General features: G+C 43.4%; 1 protein-coding gene across 3 annotated transcripts; it reads right to left on the bottom strand.

Annotated features, from left to right (window-relative positions):
• Nucleotides 1-46: 46 nt before the first annotated feature.
• Nrsn1 (neurensin 1) lies at nt 47-18,093 on the bottom strand. 3 transcript variants are annotated; one of them, XM_060372340.1, is made up of 5 exons: nt 17,914-18,090; nt 17,120-17,299; nt 16,097-16,166; nt 10,029-10,225; nt 47-1,813 (listed from the first exon to the last, which is right to left on the bottom strand). In XM_060372340.1, the coding sequence occupies exons 4-5, from the start codon at nt 10,215-10,217 to the stop codon at nt 1,415-1,417; spliced, it is 588 nt and encodes a 195-aa protein (XP_060228323.1). In that variant the 5' UTR covers nt 10,218-10,225; nt 16,097-16,166; nt 17,120-17,299; nt 17,914-18,090; the 3' UTR covers nt 47-1,414. The 3 variants fall into 3 exon arrangements, with proteins under 3 accessions (XP_060228323.1, XP_021497063.1, XP_021497064.1); XM_021641388.2 differs by lacking the exon at nt 17,120-17,299 and having other exon boundaries at nt 17,914-18,089; XM_021641389.2 differs by lacking the exons at nt 16,097-16,166; nt 17,120-17,299 and having other exon boundaries at nt 17,914-18,093.
• Nucleotides 18,094-18,515: the final 422 nt, after the last annotated feature.

Raw genomic sequence — 18,515 nt, forward strand, 5'->3', positions numbered from 1 at the left:
CCTTGAGTGTTATGCTGCAGGGTGCAAAATAAACACTGCACACAAGGACCACTAATTGCTTCATTTATTCTTCCATTTAGTCAGGGAAACATCAGAGCTTATTCGGTCTCAGAATGGAAAATTACATGTTGGAGACAGAAGAGCCACGCTGGAGGGATGACAGTGCTGTTCTGGTCCAGCTCATTCACGTGTTTTATTTACCCTTTAAGTGAAGACTATGTATGCGTACCAAGACAGAACTCCAAGGGGTACAGCGGAGAGAGTACCACAGACTGCCTTTTCCTTGCCTCAGCCTAATCTACATTTGCAGATCAAATGAACATGCAAGGGATTAGGGGCACATTTTGGGGGCTTGGGGCTTGGTTTTTCCTGTTTGAGGATTAAAAGTCTCAACCTTAATTAAGGTTAATACCGACCTGGAGCTTCTTATTTGAGGATAGCTTACTTGTCTCTATAGGAGCAAGCAAGCAAGCAAGCGTCGTCCAGCCTGCTTGGGTTGGGTATTTAAGGTAAATACTGTAAAGTATACTGAGTTGGAGGTGCCAGGAGTACAGTTCTGACAAGTACCCCAACATGAGACCATCACAAATAGCCCCAGAAGAGCATCTCAGTGACACACGGCTGAAAAAGTTCAGATTTCTTGAGCAAAGAAAGTTCTTAAACCTTTATATGCAGGAAGGGAAACTGAGGCCCTGGGGACAATTTTTTTTTCCTGCAAAGTCACATGGCACAGTTAATGGCAGAAAGTAAAGTTTTCCCGTGTTTAACTGTTTTCAGATATGACATAAATATATACTCCCAATATTGTTATTGTTGCATTAACCAAGATTCTAAAATTGGCAATTTTTATCTCTTTAAGTGAAAAGAAAAAAAATTCTGGAGAAAACAAGATGATTTACACGGAACATTCATAAACTCCTTTTCATCCTTAGGAATTTTACACTAAGATAGAGTTAAAAAATCTGACATCCAGACCCAAAACAGGAGACAGCGCTTCTACGAGCACATGATGATATCATACACAGAGATAGGCGTGGAAGACAGCACCACACGGAAGGGTCAGGAAAACCAATTAGAGAATGAAGTGGATCACGTTGACGATTGGTGTGCTGATCTAAACCGTTCAGTGCTTTCAAGTAACATTGACACAACATTGACCGACCAGAGAGACTAACTGGTAGAGGGGCTGGCAGAACTCGGAAGCGGGCACAGACAGACACCTAACACCCACCGTCACCTGAACTAAGCCTGCAGGACACTTAGTCCAGCCCCATGTGGCTCTAGGGATAGGTCACTGCCAAATGCATGTCATCTCAATAACTGGCTGCCTGCCTTTTTTTTTTCTTTTTTCTTTTCTTTTTTTAATGATGATGCGTGTGACTCAGAGAGGGGGAGGCCTGGGGTGGCAAATGTTTCAAGTGGCTGACAGAGGCTGCACGTTCTGAACTCTGGACAAAGTGACCGGGATCTTGGTGTCACCTGGGCCTGGAGCTTTAGTGATGGGCTGGGTATGGGCTTTAATGTCTGCGATTCGCTCTTTAAACTTCTGCTGCAGGAACTTTTCTTCTTTGGAATAGTTCTTGGCAAACACGGACATCAGTAGGCACCCTGCCATGGACGTGCCCCCAATGCAGAAGAGAACAGCCCCCGCTAGCTTGCATGTGTCCAGGGCGCCATTGAACTGCACAGCGTGTGTGTCAACCACCATGAAATCAGCTTCGCCAAAAGCTTCGATTTTGGGGGGCACGAGAAAGCCCACTGCCAGGACAGTCAGTCCGAGAATCACAAAGACAGTGCCTGAGATGAGTCCGACCTAGAGAGAGATGAGGACAGAAGCAAGTGAAAGTGAGTGGCTGACCCCTTCTTATGCTTTCACTCAGCCACAGGCGCATCATCCACTCTTTCAGAGGTCAGGCTATTCCCAGCCACCCCAGTTTTCCACGAGAAACAGACTTAGTTGTATATTTAAAGTAGGAGGTGAGAGGGAACCCTTTCTCATTTAATGCCAGCCAGAAAGTGAAGCCCCAAATCTTGCTTGCTTGCTACTTGTACAAGCTGAAGGAACCTACCTTTGTTCACACACCTCAGGTAGTGCTGGGGAAGAGAGAAGCTGTCCTGATGCCCAGAGCTGGCATACTATGCCCCCTGAAAAACCTTGGTGTCATCAGAGGCTGCCACCTCATAGTATGTTATGTCAAGCACAACACATTTCATAGAGTGTCAACTCAGACAAGCTCAACCCGTGACCATGATGGAAAAAGACAAGACCAAGCCACTTCATGATTCTGTCATCGCTTTTACAAAACACGGCCATCATGTAGGATGCTCTCTACCCAGCAAATAGGCCTCTCTGTTACTCCTTTCTCTGTCATGGCTGTCCTCTCACTCTAACCTGCCTTCCTTATAGACAAGCTTTATCTAGATACTCCAGAGTGCTGCATTGCTTCTTCAGTCCCTCCTGGAACCCTCTAACCAAAGCTACATGCTATAACGCATTTGTTCTCCCTTGTTCGTTCTGTTTCTGTGGTGTATATCTTCACTGCAATGAGTGAACCCAGCATTCATCTCAATAACTGGCTGCCTGCCTTTTTATTTTTTTCTTTTTTCAAGAAAACCAGCATTCTCAATGGACAGATATGGTCCTGGTGTTTGGATCCTGAGAGCACTGACAATCCTTATGAACATTGATGCCTTGCAAAAGTAAGCTGGCAAGGATGCAGTGCCACCAGTTAAAGAAGCAGAGCCTCCAGAGGGTCACTCACTGGCTAAAAATAGACTTGCCACAGAGGCAGAGCCTGGAAGCCACACAGATGACCTCAGACCAGTTCTCTGTTCCTTTTCACATGAGTGGAACTTGTGGAGATGCCAGCATGGTAGAGCAACATGTGGAAGATAAACCACCCCAAGGCAAGATCTTCTTAAATACATCGCAGTTAGTTTAGCCTCTCACTGATATAACCAATAACAGGGCCAACTCTGTGGCTGTGAAAGCACAAGCCACCCCTTGTTTACATCTCATCAGATCAGGAAGCAGAGGAAAGGAACTAAGCTGGACAGTGGATGAGACAGCTGATGTCGGTTGTTAACTTGACTACATCTGGAATCAACTGAAACTCAAGAAGCAGAGTAAGCCTTTAAGTGGGAAGACACACCTCAAATGTGGGCCGCACCTTCCGGTGTCAGCCCATGTGAAAGGATGTGGAAGAAAGAAGTGTTCCCTCTGCTGCCTGCTTGCTCTCACTGGCAAGTTCAGCCACCCTCTTGCTGAGATTATCCATCCGCTGTTCCTAGAACATATTTATTAGAACATATTATTCCAATGCAGATGGAAGAGTAGCAGCTCTCCAGGAATCTTAGCAAGAGGCTGAGACTTCGAGGCTGCTGAGACATCCAGCCTTGTGGACTAAACAACTACTGAATCCTTAACCTTTGGCCAGGAGACAGCCAAGCTCCTGATCATAGCCTGTAAGCCACTCTAATACCCCATCTCTCTCCCTCTCCATATATCTATATCTATCTATCTATCTATCTATCTATCTATCTATCTATCTATCTATCTATCTATCTATCTATCTGTCTGTCTGTCTGTCTGTCTGTCTGTCTGTCTGTCTGTCTGTCTATCTATCTATCTATCTATCTATCTATCCAATTAGTTCATTCTATCAGTTCTGTTCCTTTACAGTTGACATTTTTTTCCCCTTTACAGTCATTCTGGGATGTGCCTTGTGGTGATCCGAGCCCACACACGATGGGTAAGTAAACTCCCTTTGGGCTCTCGTCCTGCAACTTGGGTTGGAATTACAGAAGCGAAGTTGGCTGAATGTTTGTATCACCATTTTCCCTATTTATAGAATTACAAATGATCATAATCTCTACATTATGACCATTATGACGTTATGAAGATTAAATGTGACTGTGTTCAAAGGCACTTAACTTTGTGTTTGGCTAAGTAACAAACTATGTTGAGTAGCTATCATTATGCAGAGGAAAAAAAAAACCTTTGGTTAACAGCATTAAAACAGTTACTTAGCATTTGGAAGAAAGATTAGTTAACATTGGAATAAGAATTAGCTGTCTGTTTTTTAAACGTCTTTTTCATTTCCTCCCGTTCCTAATTGCTTTAAGTTAGAATAACAAGATCAGGAAGATAAATGAATACGCAATCTTACCTAACCTTGGCATTTAAAGTGTGTGTATTCATCTGTTGAATTTTACAGGTGATGTGTTGACCGAGGTGTGCAGCATTGGGCGTGGCCCAGGTACCATGCTAGCTAGATGCTGTGCATCTATCACAGCTGCTTATGAGAAGCAGAGATCTTCAGAGTCATCATTGGGAGCTGTGGTCAAAGAAGCGCATTCTAAGCTTCTGTAGTTGATATACTTTGGGTCAGTGTGATTTCCTCTGCTTTTCTTATGCCCACAATTATTATGGGCAAATTATGCCCCAAAATATTCTGTCAATTACTGTTTTGAGTTTCTCAGCCTCATATTTATTTTAATGTCAAAAGAGTTTTCTAGGCCATATATGGACACATCTTCTTTAATTTGATACAGTGAAGAAATGAAAAAAAAAACCCACCAACAACAAAATATGTCAGTGTGAGGCTAAATAAAAACAGAGAAGCTATTCTGGGTAAGAGGCAAGTGATATAGGAAAAACTGGGTTGTAAAATCATATTTTGGATTGCTAAAAATGATGGTAAGTAAATTTACCTTCGGAGACTGGCCATTATTTATAACTCTTCAAAAATGACTTACATTGGAAAATGTTGGAAGCACAAACTAAGTTAATTTAAATATCCATGGTGACTTGCTTCCATGTCACTGAAGTACCTCCGTCCTAAAGAGCTGGTACTGAAGCCCAAACATCAAGATGGGCAACGCTGCTGTGTCTGCCTTGGTTTTGCAGTTTCTGCAGAGCTTGGTAGGCAGCACTGCTGCCTTTCCCGCCTTGCCTCTTCAGAGTTCATACTCTAGCCTGACTCCGAAAACACTCTTGACTGGCAAACGCCGGCCTCCAGCCTACTGAACGTGGACCACAGTGACCTCAGCACAGCTGCTGCTCAGCTAAACAGTGCACAAGACACAATATGCTCTTAGACTATCACTCACAGGCTAGCAGCGAACTGTGGCTTCCACATGGAGGAAGTTCATGTGTCAGCACTGAAGCCTGACTGGCCAGGCAGAGCCTCCTTCCTTGGTTATCTCCATTAGAGTCTCAGAGGAGGGAGGAGGAGATAGTCATCACTGGCTGTCTGCAACCAATGCAAGTGCTATGGAACCACCAAACAGTGTTCACAGAGAGGAACTGCAAACATGTTAAGACAACAAGAGACAGCTCTTGCAACTGTAGGCATGAAGGAGTAATGAATGAATCATGACGAGGCTGTTGCTTACATTCCATGAAAATCATGAAGGGGGGAGCACACTGCAATGTATAGCTTGATCCTGTTATCATGCTGGAATTTTGGAGGGAATTAAAATTTGGGGATGACTCCATCAGGTAACCCATGAACTGTATCTGAACGTAGTTGTGAGTTGAAGCAGTCTTAGGTGTAAGCCAAAAATCAGTAAAAAGCATGGTCACGTAAAGGTCATTTAAGGCTCCAAGAGAACACTGAAGTTCTGTTCGGTGCCATGTGTGTGGGAAGGCTGTAATGCTGCCCGAGAGGTTCCAAGAGCATCTTCAGGCTATGGGGTGACAGGGCAAGTCTCAGTGGTGAGTCTGAAAGACCTCACTAGATGATGATAAACTTCCATAGCAGCAGTAAGGCCAGCATCTAGGCTGTTTCTGCCTGAGCACAGCATGTGTGAAACCCATTCCCTGCTGCAGCAAAGGAGTGTTGGCTAGAAAGACAACCTTGGGTTCTAGAAATCAGCCAAAATTTGCTGACCAACATCTCCTTCCTTGTTTCCCAGTGTGCTGGTGAAGTCTGAATTCACGGTGTGTGCCAAGCTGGTAGGCAGAGCCAGCAAGCAGCCTCTGTAGCACAGCTGTTCTGGCAGAGAGGAGGCAATAATGACTGCAGGAGGCCAGAAGCTGCTAAGCGTGGAGGAACAGCCTAGAGGGGAGAAGGCTGGATGGTGCTGGGCGTGAAGGAGCCATCTGGGATGGAGATCATTGAAAGCTCATAGGGAGTTAAGAACTGGGTTTTGATCCTTCCGCTTCCCTGAGGACTGTTGCTGCTCTCTCTGTAAGCCCTGAGCTCTGAGTGGTGACTTTGCCCATGGCTCTGGCAGGGTCTTGCTCATAATTACCTACCTACCCCAGCTAGATTCTGAGCTCTGCAAAGTAAAGTGTGACTTTGGCTTAGCTGTTTCTTCAGGCCTGACCCCACACAGTATGCTCAGTAGCTCTCTGCTTCAGTAATGGACTACCCATCAGCCCTTGCACTCCACAGAGATTGTCTTCTCTAGCACACAAGCAAACTCAGTAGCTTCCATATTCAATAATTGTATTAGTTCCTATGCTCACTCCTTGGGGTCATTTCTGACTTTGACATCCAATCTTAGTCCTCTGTGATGCCTGAAACCTGCATTCTCCTAATTGTTAAAGCTCCCGATTCACAAAGACTATTATACCCATTAACAATATATGTTCACTCCTCAAACCTATACTCTCTCTTTTTTTTCCCCTCACCATACTCGGTATACCAGGAGGCAGTGGAGAATTTCCTACTGCAGCGAAAGCCCTCTGTGAGCCTCTGAATGCATTTCCAGCTCACCCCTCACTCATCTCCAAACCCGAAAGCACCCCTGCTGATCCGTGCTCTCTTTGGGTTCCTGCTATCTGCTCTGCTCTTCCACCCCTCCACATTTGCAATGCTCTTCTTCCTACCATGGTGCCCTGCTCCATGGTCTCCACTGGGAGCAACTTCTCCAGGCTGCACAAGATACACGCTTCCTCCTGCTTCCCAAACTCTGTGCTCTCAGTGTGTACCAGGAGCACTTTGCTAACTGTTCCTACAGTTAGCATACTGGACTGTAATTACTGGTGTCACACTTACTTCCTCCACCTAACTGTGAATTGCTGTCTTATTCAGAAGCAAGAATGGATCCTGTAGAGTCTATTGCACTTACCAGGTGGTCTAGCTTCTGGACATTACTTGTGCAACATAGAAGGGAAAATATTAAAATCCTGATGATGTTGGTTGTTTACTGTGAGTTCTTTATTTTCAATTCACAGTTGCATATTGTTTAATGGGTTTGCTGGTCCCAAATCACACACCAGTGCTTTGAATCTAGACAGATGCTTAAGTATTCTTTTGTTTTGTTTTGGGTTTCTTTAGGGGAGCCTAGGCTGTGCTGGACTCACTTTTGTAGACCAGGCAGGCCTTGGATTCACAGATCTGCCTGCCTCTGCCTCCCTGAGTGCTGGGATAACAGGCTTGTGCCACTGCTCCTGGCCCTTAAGTATTTTTTATGTCAGTGGCATTTAAATATATTGGTGAAATAAAAATATTTCACTCAGTTGTATACACATACATATATATGGAGGGAGGGAAAGAGAAAGGAAGAGGAGAGGTGAGAAGAAAGGAGGAGAGAGTGCAGGAAGAGACCTTAAAGAGGAAGCCATCACCTATACAAGATGTACCTGGCTTGAGTACACATTTCATTGATCCAGGCCAATAGGGTTTCATCTGAGCTGTGATTTCTGTAGAACAAGGATGCTGACTGGTCTAATTCTAATGTAGATTCTGTGACAACAGCATAATTTTGAGTTAACACAAGCCTTGGGTCAGCTACACTAACAGCTATTCACCAAATTTCCAGTTTTATTTCCACCCCAGAACTTAGTGTTTTAATTGGCATGAAGTAATTGGCTGCCAGTCAACCAACTCTTTTTGAATGTACAGCAGCCAATGTCTTAAGTAATTTTGAAATACTGTCTCAAGTCTCACATTATTTACATGGTAAGTGAAGCGTCACTACCCAAAGTTACAGAGCTATGAGACGTAAGAGCACAGGTTTGAATTCGTGTGGCCGGAGATGAGAACCTGTGTTCATATTCACTGGGCAGAACTGCCTCTTGCTACACTGTATTAACCACACATTTCAGCTTAAGTCAACATCTGGGAATAAGCACAGAATCTTGGAGCTGGAGGAGACCCCAGACATCTTCTGAAGGTGAATCTTCTCAGTGTCCTTCCCTAAAATTTCTTCCATTCCTTAAGCACTGGGACATTCCAGTGTTCTTTCTCTTCTTTGCTCATTGCCTTTTCCCAGGTTGACTCAGCTGGTACCTTCTGTACATTCTATCTATGAATGACCTCAAGTTCATGAGCTGAGACAGTAAAGTGAAAAGACCTATCTTTGTCGTGTAATAGCTATCTTCAGCAAGCCAAAGTCACACTCACGGTTTTCACCTGTCCCAGATATATCCATCTGAACAGGTCACTGCATCATCCAGGACTCAACTCAGGCCTAAGAGCTTGCTTGATAGCTCCTTTGCATTAGCATATTTTGACAACCTGACCTTTAAACTTTATGATAAGCCAAACTGTTTTAAACCACCATTGACACCCACCTAATATAAGCTACCACTGTCTCTTGCCTAGGTACTTTACAGCTTCTGAATTTATCTAGCTGTGTTTGCCCTCTAAGGACTTATTTTCTGCTCGGTAGCCAGAAAGACCTTGATAAAATATTAGTCACTCTTAATTCTTCAAATGTATTTCCCAGCTTCTTGAGATTAAGTCCTATGTCTTCACCACTGTTATAAGACACCCCCCCCCAATAGAAACCATCTGTGCTGTTATTTTTTCTGAATTCATTGCCTTCCCCATTCTGACTCCACTTTCAGACTGGACTTCTTCCCTCTCGCCAGGGGTCTTGGGATTGCTATGTTTCCAGCTCTGAATGACAATCAGCCTGAAAATCTTCTTGTCTGCTCCACCAACCCATCTGTGTTTGCTCAGATTTAACCTCTTCTTTCTTTATCCCTGTTCCTCAGTCTTTCTCATCACTGTATCCCTTGTGCCCGTTTGCATTACCTACTTCCTCTTATGTGAGTTGTTGTCACCTGATATGCTGTTAGAACCTTTATATGGTGACACCAACATTCATTTCTCTCTCTGTCCTGACTATAGATGCATGGACTAGCTGCTTTGGGTTCCTGCTACCTGGGGCAGGAAAATTTTTGTTTTCTGTTCATCATTTCCAGCACTTCAATCCAATCAGCATACAGATGCAGCCAGTGGTAAGCATCTCCTGAGATACTCCATGTGTTTTCTAATGAAGTGCCTCAGAGAGCCCTAGGACCCCCTGTAGGGTGGAGGAAGAGCTGATGGTAAGACTGTGGGGCAATGGTGCTTTCTCAACACCTAATGTTTTTTTCTTTCCTAGTAATTGGTCTGAGGCGTTAGCTGATACTGAGTTAGTTCCTTCTCTCAACACTTGAAAGAATCAAGTGAAGAGAGGCAGGTTTACTTTGGCATTCAGTTTGAGGGAATATGATCCATTATGGCTGGAGAAGGCTTGGCTCCTGACTGCAGTGGTAGGGGCTTGTTCCCTCTGGACAACCAGGAAGCACAGATCATGTGAGAAGCCAGGAGAGGGTATACATCTCAAGACCCACCTTCCAGGGACCTATGTATTCAAGCTAATCCCCAACCCCCCAAAATAGCACCAACAGCTGAAAACCAATTGTTCAAACACAGGAGCCTGTGGGGGACTTTACACATTTAAACTACAACACACACCTACCCAGACTGTAAGGGAGGCTAACAGGACGCAATGTTCTGCATATGAGTCCTTCACAGTTAACGAGTGAAGAGCCAAGTTAATAACTACCAAGACTACTAATTGCCTGGCCTTTAAACCTACTCCTTTTTAACCAGTTCACCAAGTAATCATGTTGCACTCAGAGACTTCTTTAATCCAGAATTTATAATCTCTTTTCCAAAGGAAGAGCAATGCATCTGATGTCACCAGGATTGAGGCGCACAGAGAGAACCTCTCAGTTCTCTGTAGCTCTACTGTTCTCTACTTCTGATATGTACATTTTTTTCCATTGATCCTTTCCTCACCTTCCAGAATACTGAGCTCCACCTGTTCGGCGATCTCTGGATCTGGAAATCATCCTCATACTCCCAGATGGAGGCAGTGCAGTCCTCATAAAACTGGTGCAGGTAGGACCGGACTCCATAGCGCTGGTACCCACCCTCGGTGTCGGCCTGGGCTTGCCTGGATCCGCAGGTGTTGCTACAGGAAGTCATCTTCCCAGCTGGAAAGACAGAATCAGCCTCATGGTCTAGCTGTTGGACCTCAGGATTAAAAGGTACATCAAAAGCAAGAACCAAGCTGATTCATGCCAGGCCAGGCTAGTCAAACAATTCTCTCCTCTTAAGGGAAAAGGCACTTCCAAAGATCCACCTACCTTATCATCCACCCTTCTCTAAATCACCTCCAGCATTCAATAGCTAGAACTGGGTCTCCACAGAAGAGATACAACTGCATCAGTCACTTAAATTATATAAAACAGAAGCACGAGGCACATGAGAAGTTGCAACAAAGGATCTCCAACAACAGACCCTTAATTCAAGAAATTTGTGGGCCCTCTCACTGGCCATGGCTGGAATTTGTCTTGGGTTGTCCTGGAGTTTCAACCATATTTCTTTGCAGGATGTGTACAGCCTTCCTCTCGGCGATTTCAGTTTTGCATTCAGAGCTCACGTAACGTCCTCTGGTCTTTTAATTGATTGCTAAGTCACACGCAAGCTTCCTTAGAAAGCTGTGGAGCGACTTACATGCTTTACTAATCACAAGTGACTGGGCCATTAATTTTCACCTCACTGGTTCTAGCACTGTGTACTTCTGTGGTTATTTGTGGAAGTGTCTGTTCATGTGAGTATGACAGTTTAATGCAGACAATAGGCTCTTTTGCTATTTCCTCCCAGGTGTCTAGTATAAATAAGACTTAAGAAAATCAAATAAAACTTGTTATGGGTGAGCTGCTTAGGGCATTACCTTTGCAAGATGGAAACTCAAGACTTATTTGTTCCAATTGCTACTTTTGGAGCAAGCAGTTTATGTGGGTTTGGTTAACAATTCATGTTATTCTTTTAAAAAATAAAACTTTATTTAATGTGTTTGGGTGTTTTTTGTTTTGTCTTTTTGTTTTTTTTTTTTTTTTCTGCATGTATGTCTGCGAATCATTTGCATTCTAGGTACCTGCTAAGGCCAAAACAGGGTATTGGGTCCCCTGGAACTGGAGTTATAGGTGGTTATGAGCTGCCCTGTGGGTGCTGGGCATTGAACTGCAGTCCTCCAGAAGAAGCACCAGTGCCACTAAGCGCAATGTTTTTGTTTATTACTTTTAGTAAGGAATTACTGAGGGGGGGGGGGGTCATAGTTTTGGTGGATGAGGGATTTCTCTGTTCTGTGTCCTTTGATTTTTCTGATCTCCATATAAGCAGATAAGTGTTCAGTTAGTGATGGGAAATACTTGGTATTTTTCAGTTTCTTATCCTTGTTTGGATATAGACCATAAACGACAAAGTAAGGCACAAAGTTATTTTCTCACCGGAAAAATATTTTTCCAGGAAAGTCTTGGACTGGGCTATAACCTAGGCCAAGGAAGATGCATTAAATGTTCCAATTGCTTATCAAGGAACCAGCTGGTAATGTCCACAGGACAAAAATATTCTGTCTAGTTCCATCAGATTTCTTTGTGATCACTTAGTTTGGTTGAATACAGTGATGATTATCTTGATTGCCAACCTCAAAGAGTTTAGAATCACCAAGGAAACAAACTCCTAGGCATATTTGTGAAGGGTTTTCTAGCTTAGGTTAAGTGAAGTGGGACGAATCACTTAAAGGCAGGTAGCACTAGTCCAGGGGCTGAAGACCCAAGCTGAATAATGGACCAAGCACCAGCATTTATCTCTCCGTCCTGGACATGGTCATAATGTGACCAGATGCCTCAGGCTCCTGCTGCCATGATGTGCTATGCCCTAGGACTGTGAGTCAAAAGAAACCCTTACTTGCATAGGTTGTGTTTGTCAGTGTCTTACCCCAGCAACTCCTAAAGTAACCTATACAGATAGGTGACAGTGAAAGTTAAGAATATTCCTATGGGAGCAAAGCAAACCTACAAGAGCATTCCTCTATAAACACTCCTGCCATAAATGGATTTGGTTAGAAAATATAGTCAGATTTGAGAAAGTATGCTCTCGGTGTCTGAAAAATGGCACAGGTGGGCGGCATCCTTGCCCACTTTGTCTCTGTTTTCTGTGTGCTGGCCAGCATCACATTTAACGCCTGTGTACTTTCTGGGTTCAGGATCAACTACCTCTAAAATAATCATTCAGGAGAACATGTCAGGAGAGGTAAAGGTAAGCATTAAAAACAACTTTTAGACATTCAGAGGGATTTTATTTCAAAACTAGTCAAGGTTTTAGAAACCATTTTCTCTGACTGCAGCAAAGCCTGATGGACCATTCAAAGAATGGTACTTAATCCTTATAGCTCAAGTGCTAGGATGATCTCTTCAGGTATCTTCTATTTAATGCTTATCCAATGAATATGATTAATAAGAGCCTATTATCAGTGACACATAAGTAGAATAATTTTAGAGTTGCCTTCTTTGAAGACATTCTAATAAAAAAATTTTTAGCCAACTGGATGTGGGGTTGGTATTACTAACTATGCTTTGTCATTGAGGAAACTGAGGTATAGAAAAATCATCTTGCTAAAGGTTACACTGTGAGTCAGGGAAGAGACAAAAGATGACAGTTACTACCGTGTGCAGGAGCTTGGGCTGAATCATAGGCCATGTAGTCAGAATCAACTCACCTAGTTGTTTTATATAATCTTCAGGTCTCCTGCAGAGCATCAGTGTCTTTAGTGTGAAGAAAAAGTGAAGCTAGGTATGGAGTAATGGAAATGCCCTTTATAGAGAAGCCACTCTCTTCAGTTGCTGAAGTTCCCACTCTTAGACCTCAGCTCTGATGCTCAGCTGGTCCCTGAAACTCATCATGTTCGTTCTCTACCCAGCTTACTTCCAGCAATGCTGCTTTGTGATGCTCCTTAGTTAAACTTTGATAATAGCAAAACAAAACAAAAAGCCAATGTGTGTGTGTGTGTGTGTGTGTGTGTGTGAGAGAGAGAGAGAGAGAGAGAGAGAGAGAGAGAGAGAATAAGAAAGCACATGGACAGAGTGTCATGAAGTAAACATTTTGATCCTGAGCACACATTCTGCTTCAAAATGGATCATTAGTGATGTTGGATCTCTTTCCATGGAGAAATCTTACAGAGCTGTACTTCATCTTCTAAGAGCACAGGGCATGAAGAAGAAGAGTGTGGCCTGTATCTTCCTAGCCACACAGAACAGAGGATGGGCTCAGGCACTTGTTTCTGGTCATGAGATCACATACAAGCTTATTAACCTGCCTGGGTTGTGCATTCATCATCCTTACAATAAGAAGGTTGGACTAGACTAAGGTTTTATTTTCAGATGTGTTTTTTTCTATGAGTTGTTGACTTCAAACTCCAGAACGAGTCATTTACTTTTTGTTGGGCAAACAACTGAGCTTATTGATACCCCACTTCCTCATGGACTGTCAGTCCCAAGCATGTCTTTAATTCTAGTGTGTATGAAGCTTACGTTAAGGGCAGCGTAAGCCTCTATGTAGGCTACCTACTTGCATTAAATAGATTGAGTGCTTATAGATTGTTCATTGAATACACCACTTCAGTATCATGTCTGTGATCTTCACTAGTAGCCTCTGATGGGAGGAGGTGTCTGAGAGGATTCACATACCTTCCTCAAGATACAACTCTTCGAGACTGATGCCTAGAGGAGAATGACCACTTTGGAAATGAGTTTTAAAACTTACCATGGTAGAGTGAAGGTTTGAGGGGGGTCTAAGAACCTCAGTAGATTTGTAGAACTCAAAGAGAAGTTAGCCAGAAATTAGCTGTCTCCACACAAATATTGTTATGGTTATTTGGAATCTGTTCTGTAAACTGACACCTGGGTGTTAGACAAAGGATACATGAAGCTATGTCCTAAAGTGATTTCAAAGCTGGGCAATTTTTAAATACTATGCAATAAAGTAGGTTGGAGACAGGAACGCAAGGCTGGGCAAAGGCCTTTGAACTTGAATCAGTACTCCTTACTGGGCAAAGCTTTGTCACCTTGTTTTAAATACCTGTATCAGCAGCCACCAAAACAGTACTGTCAACATTATTTATGGCTATTGTTAAGGAATAGACCTTAACGGTCTCCTTCATTTAGAAACAAACAAACAAACAAACAAACAAACAAACAAACTTTAATAACCAAGAGGTACAAGCATAGAAGCAGAGAAGAGAACTTTCTAGAATTATATTAAATGAGATACTGTTCATGTATAATTTATAAATACTCTAGTGGAGCCTCTTATGTGTGTGTGTGTGTGTGTGTGTGTGTGTATAGGAAGGTTGGCATTGGATCATTTCTCTGTGTAGCCAAGACTAGACTTGAGTTTCTGATCCTCTTGCTTCCTCACCAGAAGTTACAGGTTTTGGACTATAGGGATTGCACGCTGGGATTACGGGTATGCACTACCATGCCTGGTTTGTGTAGGGCTAGGTGTCAGATCAGCACCTTGTGCGTGGGAAGTAAGTGTTCTACAGAGTTACCCTTACAGTCTGGAATCATGGCAGAATCCAGACAATATCCCATGAGGGTGTGGCTGGTTGCTCACCTGTGAGGAGATATTTGCTTGCATTCTCCCTGAAGGACTTCGTAGATACTGAAAAATAAGGACTATCCACATCTTTCTTCTTCTTGTTATTCCTTGTCAACAAACTAGCCTTCATGTGCAGCATTGACCGCAGGTGAGAGCACAAGTGCTGAGAACTACCCCCTGGCTGGAAATACAGATCCCCAGTGGCAGTGCTGTGACTACGTGGAGCAATGTGCTGTGGTACCAATTGCCGGGAGTTTTAATTTTGAGCTAATATATGCAGTTATTCTCATTTTATTTTAAAAAATGTTCATAGTCATGGAAACAGAACTAAGTCTTTATGCCTCCTGCAACTCTGAGGACATCACAGGCAATCACACTGTTTATCTTCATGGTCTCCTTGAGGGAAGGAAGGCAGCACATTGAGGCACAAAGTGGATGAGTGTTTTCCCATGGCTCTATGTGTGAGTCACTTGTGGGTCAGGCTTAGGCCCTGTTCTCTTGATTCACTTTAAAATAACTCAATTTTTCATACTGTTTTCTCTCTCTCTCTCAAAATGATCCTGATCTAATGAGAGCAATATTTCCACAGGGATAGTGCTACGAGACACAAGGTATGGGCACAGGCCATTGAGACCATTTATCCAGAACCAAACTCAAAAGGTCACTTCCCTTAAAAGACTCCACGAGAGTCGCAGTGCACACAGGAAGGCGTGAAAGCCAGCTAAGAGCTTTTCCACTTTGACACTAAGGATTCTTGAATTTCCTCAGCATGATCATAACTCTAGAAATGTGTTTTTACCAATGGATCAGTTCAGAGATATTTTTTTTGAATAATCAGAGAGATCACAGCTTTGTATAATGAGGTCTTTTTATACCTTCCATACCAGTGACTTGGCAGTCACTTTTATAATTTAGAAAAAGGAATAATAGTGTATAATTAGTTTATTTATTATCTGTTGTCTGAATCTTTTAATGATAGTTATCTATGGTTATCTATTTATATATCCATTTATCTATCATTTTCTATCTATCTGTATTCCATCTATCCATTGATTATCTCTCCTCTATCCACTTATATACCTATCCATATCATCTATTATCTTCTATCCATCTACATATATTATTTATATTTTTATCTATAACCACTACCAATCAATCTATCTGTATAACTATCTATCTTCTATATGTCTTTTATCTATCACCTATTATCATCTATATTTTTATATCTGTCTTCTATCTACCTAACCATCTGCATCTATCTATCTATCTATCTATCTATCTATCTATCTATCTACCTATCTTTATCTATCCACATATAAACTAATAAGGCATGCAAGACTCAAAACCCAAATAAGCATCCTTATTCTCATTTTAAACTTCTTCCTTCTTTGCATCCACACAGGACAAAAGCTGACTCTTACCTTCAATGTTCTCCTTGTCCTCTGCCTGTTTACTGTGTGATCTTTCCTTTTAGAAGCTCATTCTTCAATTCTATTTAAGAAAAGAAAACAGCAGCTCTGCAGATATGACCCAGAAGGGGGGAAAATTGTACAAGCCACTCACAAAACTATTGACTAAGACCTTCTTATGAAAGAGCAGAGACGGCTTTTCTTAAAACAAAAACAAAAGAAAGAAAGCAAACAAAAACAAACTTGAAAGTCTAACTTATGTTTTAAAATTTTCTAACTACTTATGATAATTTTTGGAGTGACTGAAGTGACAGAAACCCGAGGGCCTTGCGAGCCCTGGCACACCATAGAAGAGATGTTTTTATTTTTGCATCATTGTCTTACATGAAGTTGATAACGCTAACTTGACTGTTCTGCTTCTATCCCACACATTCTAAGTGAAATCTGATATCTTGTTTCCTAGACATCTCAGAACTGCTCTGTAAAACAAATGAGCTTTAAAATTCTTGTGTCTCCTGACAGGCTTACATGCATCACACCCTCAGAAAATCTCTTTGGACAATTTGCTCATTGTGTCTAGTTAACTTCCACATTCATTCTCATCCTATCATGATCAGTTTATTCTCCAGCTGCTCAAGAGAAGCAGGTGCCTGTGCAAAATTCAATTACGAGACCACTGCTAGCTACTGAACTATTGGTTTCCTGCATTGCGCTAGTCTTGAGAAAAAACAAAAACAACAAACAAACAAACAAAAACAAGGTCTGTATCATCCAAAAGGTCATTAAAAATCCTGTTGAACAGTCTGTGCATTTGTAGGAGAAACAGATTTGCGGGGAGAGGGGTAAGCTCAGAAAAGACCTAACAAACTGTCTTCAGCATTTCCATGGTCAGTCTATAGTGAAGAACAGCTGTACCATCTTCAAGACCTATTTATTTCCTTGCTCCTGAAGTTTGGGTGGTATATGAGGTAACATTAGAGTCTAGGAACTGAATTAACAAAAGAAAAAGAAATCAAGCCAGTTAAAAGCTTCTACCTCACTACCTTCTGTCTCCTAGATTCTCGTCTTTGCCTCTCCTGGTTCTTGTCTGTCTTTCTCGGCAGTGTCCTTTCTTTTCATCAGCCACCTTTCTTGTTGTGTCTGAAGAAACTGATGGTAGTTGCGTCTTCCACCAAGGCGCTGGCCTGTCTGGCGCCCTGGGAGCTCTCCACAGTCCTGAAAACATTGGCGCCACAGAGCCAGGAACCAATTAAGCCCGCACTAGCTATTTCAACTCCTGCTGGTTTGTGAGGTCGCCAGCCTTGGTCTGACCTCCACCCTCATGTCCCTATCTAGTAACAGAAAGAAGTAGGTCCTAGGATAATATCAAAACATCTTTACATATGGCCAACGGCTGGGGAGGGCCGGTGGTGGTGATTCCGGTAGAGAAGGGGTCAAGCCAACCTGGAGGAGAAACCTAAGAAGCCTTGCAAACTCTCTATATATCTGTTTTATCCTTAACTGAAAATACAACTTTTCTTGTCTTAAAGGAAGCAAACTCTTTTAAGTTTTTAGCTGTACAACCCCCAAATCCTTACATAACATAGACCACAGACCTCCAAAGCCTGAAGTTGGTTGTCTCAAATTGCTACGTTTAGGGGTATTTTAATAGGCATGATTTTTGTGAATAAGGAGGGAGAAAGAGAGGAACAGCGGTGGGGTGGGGTGGAGGGAGACAAATTGATTGATAGAGGTTTGTGTGCGAGGAGGGCGGGAGGGAAGAGAACGGGAGGGGGGACGAGGTGAAGAGATAGCCCCAGAACAGCCCCCGGCCCTCCCGCGGGCTTTACCTGTCCCTCCAATCCCCGACCCGTGGAGCAAGTGCAGCCGACCTAGCCGCAGATCTCTCGCTGGGGTCCCATCGCCGCCGCCACCGCCGCCGCCCGCCGCCGCCGTCCCCACTCCCGCCTCTCCCAGCTCGGCTGCCCGTGATTGACAGCCGGAGGCCCACGTGCCCGCGCAGCCCAGGCGCGCGCAGCCCAGAGTAGAGGCCGGGTCCACGCAACGCGGCCGGGCGGCCGGTGGGAAGGGCGGACCTGGAGCGCCGCCCCTTCCTGCGGGTGGTAGCTCCTGGTCCCCACCCTGGCCATGCGGGGCTCCAGCCTTCTTCTTCTTTGCTCTTTACTTGACCTCCTGCTCTCTGTTCTGTATTCCGTCCCAAAGGCGTTTTCCCTCCAAGGATCCAGTGTTAAATTCTGAGCCATGAGCTAGCGCCCTACGTTGAGCCATAGCTCTGCCTCTTTCTGTTTTTCCTTGGAGACAGGTCTCAAAAGTTGTACAGGCTGGTCTTGAACCCGCTCAAACCCAGGCTGGCCTTGAACTTTTTGACCTTCCTACTTCAACATCTGAAGTAGTTGGGATGACAAACTGCACCACCAAGTCTTTTTCTGTT

Source organism: Meriones unguiculatus, chromosome 19 (genome assembly GCF_030254825.1).
Source record: "Meriones unguiculatus strain TT.TT164.6M chromosome 19, Bangor_MerUng_6.1, whole genome shotgun sequence".
In the NCBI taxonomy this organism is placed as follows: domain Eukaryota; kingdom Metazoa; phylum Chordata; class Mammalia; order Rodentia; family Muridae; genus Meriones; species Meriones unguiculatus.

Coding starts and splice junctions, on each gene's coding strand:
- Nrsn1 (XM_021641389.2), bottom strand. CDS start 10,217: ATGACTTCCTGTAGCAACACCTGCGGATCCAGGCAAGCCCAGGCCGAC. Junction 1,814..10,028: donor GGAGCTCAGTATTCTGGAAG/GTGAGGAAAGGA, acceptor ATCTCTCTCTAG/GTCGGACTCATCTCAGGCAC.